Source organism: Bubalus bubalis, chromosome 11, assembly GCF_019923935.1.
Source record: "Bubalus bubalis isolate 160015118507 breed Murrah chromosome 11, NDDB_SH_1, whole genome shotgun sequence".
Taxonomy (NCBI): domain Eukaryota; kingdom Metazoa; phylum Chordata; class Mammalia; order Artiodactyla; family Bovidae; genus Bubalus; species Bubalus bubalis.
In genome coordinates this window covers 77769849-77772000 of record NC_059167.1, presented here as the reverse complement: position 1 = coordinate 77772000, position 2152 = coordinate 77769849, and the positions used below count along the sequence as shown (strand labels likewise).

At 40.7% G+C, this 2152-nt stretch overlaps 1 gene segment (V, D, J or C); it reads right to left on the bottom strand.

The window, feature by feature from the left end:
* Positions 1-370: 370 nt before the first annotated feature.
* On the bottom strand, positions 371-1335 carry LOC112588014. The segment is given in 2 exon segments: positions 371-832; positions 1136-1335. Coding segments are annotated over 2 exon segments (432 nt in total).
* Positions 1336-2152: the final 817 nt, after the last annotated feature.

Here is a 2152-nt window from a genome sequence, read left to right as displayed (position 1 = left end):
GCCCAAGCTTTTAATTTTAATTAGGTCCCATTTGTTTATTTTTGCTTTTATTTCCAATATTCTGGGAGGTGGGTCACAGAGGATCCTGCTGTGATTTATGTTAGAGAGTGTTTTGCCTATGTTCTCCTCTAGGAGTTTTATAGTTTATGGTCTTGTGTTTAGATCTTTAATCCATTTTGAGTTTATTTTTGTGTATGGTATTAGAAAGTGTTCTAGTTTCATTCTTTTACAAGCGGTTGACCAGTTTTCCCAGCACCACTTGTTAAAGAGATTGTCTTTTCTCCATTGTATATTCTTGCCTTCTTTGTCAAAGATAAGGTGTCCATAGGTGCGTGGATTTACCTCTGGACTTTCTATTCTGTTTCATTGATCTAATTTTCTGTCTTTGTACCATACTGTCTTGATGACTGTGGCTTTGTAGTAGAGCCTGAAGTCAGGCAGGTTGATTCCATTCTTCTTTCTCAAGATTGCTTTGGCTATTCGAGGTTTGTTGTACTGGTGTGGTTGCCTGAGTTTTGGAGCAGCTGGAAAGCCCTCACAGTCACCGTGTCTATCACAGCACAGAGGTAAGAGGCAAAGTCTTTCATGTGGAGTTCCTTCAGAAGGAGGTAACCCTGTGCATCAGAGCGTCTAAGGAATGAAGAAAAATGACCTCTCGTCTCCCAACCATCCAGAACATTGTAAGAGAGAAACACAGGTGCTCCACCATCGTGTTGCTGGTACCAGAACAGTCCATTGAAACCAGATGTCTGGTAGGTGCAGTTGACCTGGGTAGAGGCTCCTTCTATAGCCATCAACTCAGTGGGCTGCTCAACGCCTTTTCCTGCAGAGCCTATGAGAACATCCATGACCATTATCAGGGTAGCACTCCAGGAAACCACATCATTATTAAAGAGGATAGTTCTCACATGGTCATAAAAAAACACTGCCTTTGACAGAGGAGTTCCTTAGGTGGAAATAAATGCTGGTAGAAAGACATGGGACAAGGATGAGGATGGGGACAAGGACAATTAGCACCACTAATATGTATGGGGAAAGACTCTTTCATTACAAAAGTTAAGAGTTGCCATCATTTATCTGGAAGAAAATTATTCTGAAAGTTCCTGGCAATGTTTGCTAATAATTTGAGACTCACCTCTCACTGTCAGGGAAACATAAAGAAGGAAAAAATTCCACATCTGCTGCAGGACACCGCAAACCAGGCACTGCATCCTCCGCACCTGTGCCCCTGGAGCCAAAAGAAGGCGGGTTCCCTCCCTGTGGTTGAGGGAGGAAATCTCAATCTGGATGCAAAACCCAGAAGAAAATGCAGCGGGTGGAGCTTTCTTGAAGGACTGAGCTTCCGTGGGAGCAGCTGTGGGTTTAAGTTTCCATGGGAGCAGCTGTGGGTTTCCTTTCAGGAGTGTTTTCACGTGAACATTTTCTACTGATCAATCCACAGGTATTAATCTATGTGATTTTGTGAATATTAAACAATAAAATTGTGTATAAAGAACAGAGATGGCAAATAAGAAGAAAGGCAAAGGCAGAAATGGTCAATTTGACAATACGGAGAATTTGTCTTTCTGAAGGCAAGAGAAAATAGAAACGGGAGTGAGATTAGAGGCAGGTTATGCACACGGTGTGGTGGTGGTATTTGTGACAACAAAGAAGAGATGGACATGTTTTTCTACCGTCTAAATCTGTCTCCCAACAAAGAGGCAATGAGATATTTTTTAAAGATCTAAAGAAATATAAGATATCTATCTGTACATATGTATGAATATAGAAGAAGAGATGGAAAAAGAAAGGAAATTATTCACTTAAGTTACTTCAGAAAGTTGGGATTAAAAGGAAATGGTGAGAATATTAACCTGTTCTCATACGCTTCTGTTTTGACTGGTAATTTTTATGTAATAAAGTGAGAAGTTGAAAGAAATCGAGAGAAAAGGAGAAAGAGAAGAAGGCTAGAAAGGAAAGGAAGGAAGGCACCGAGAGAGGGAAGGATGGAGGGAAGGAAGGAAGGAAGAAAAGAGGGAGGGAGGAGGGAGACAAGGAGAGGGAAAGCTATATTTCAAACTACTTCCCAATTGTCACAAAAGGAAATTATCTCTTCAATACATAGTTTTCCCAAGCTAATGTATCCCAAGTTAATATAAAGATAATACAGTAT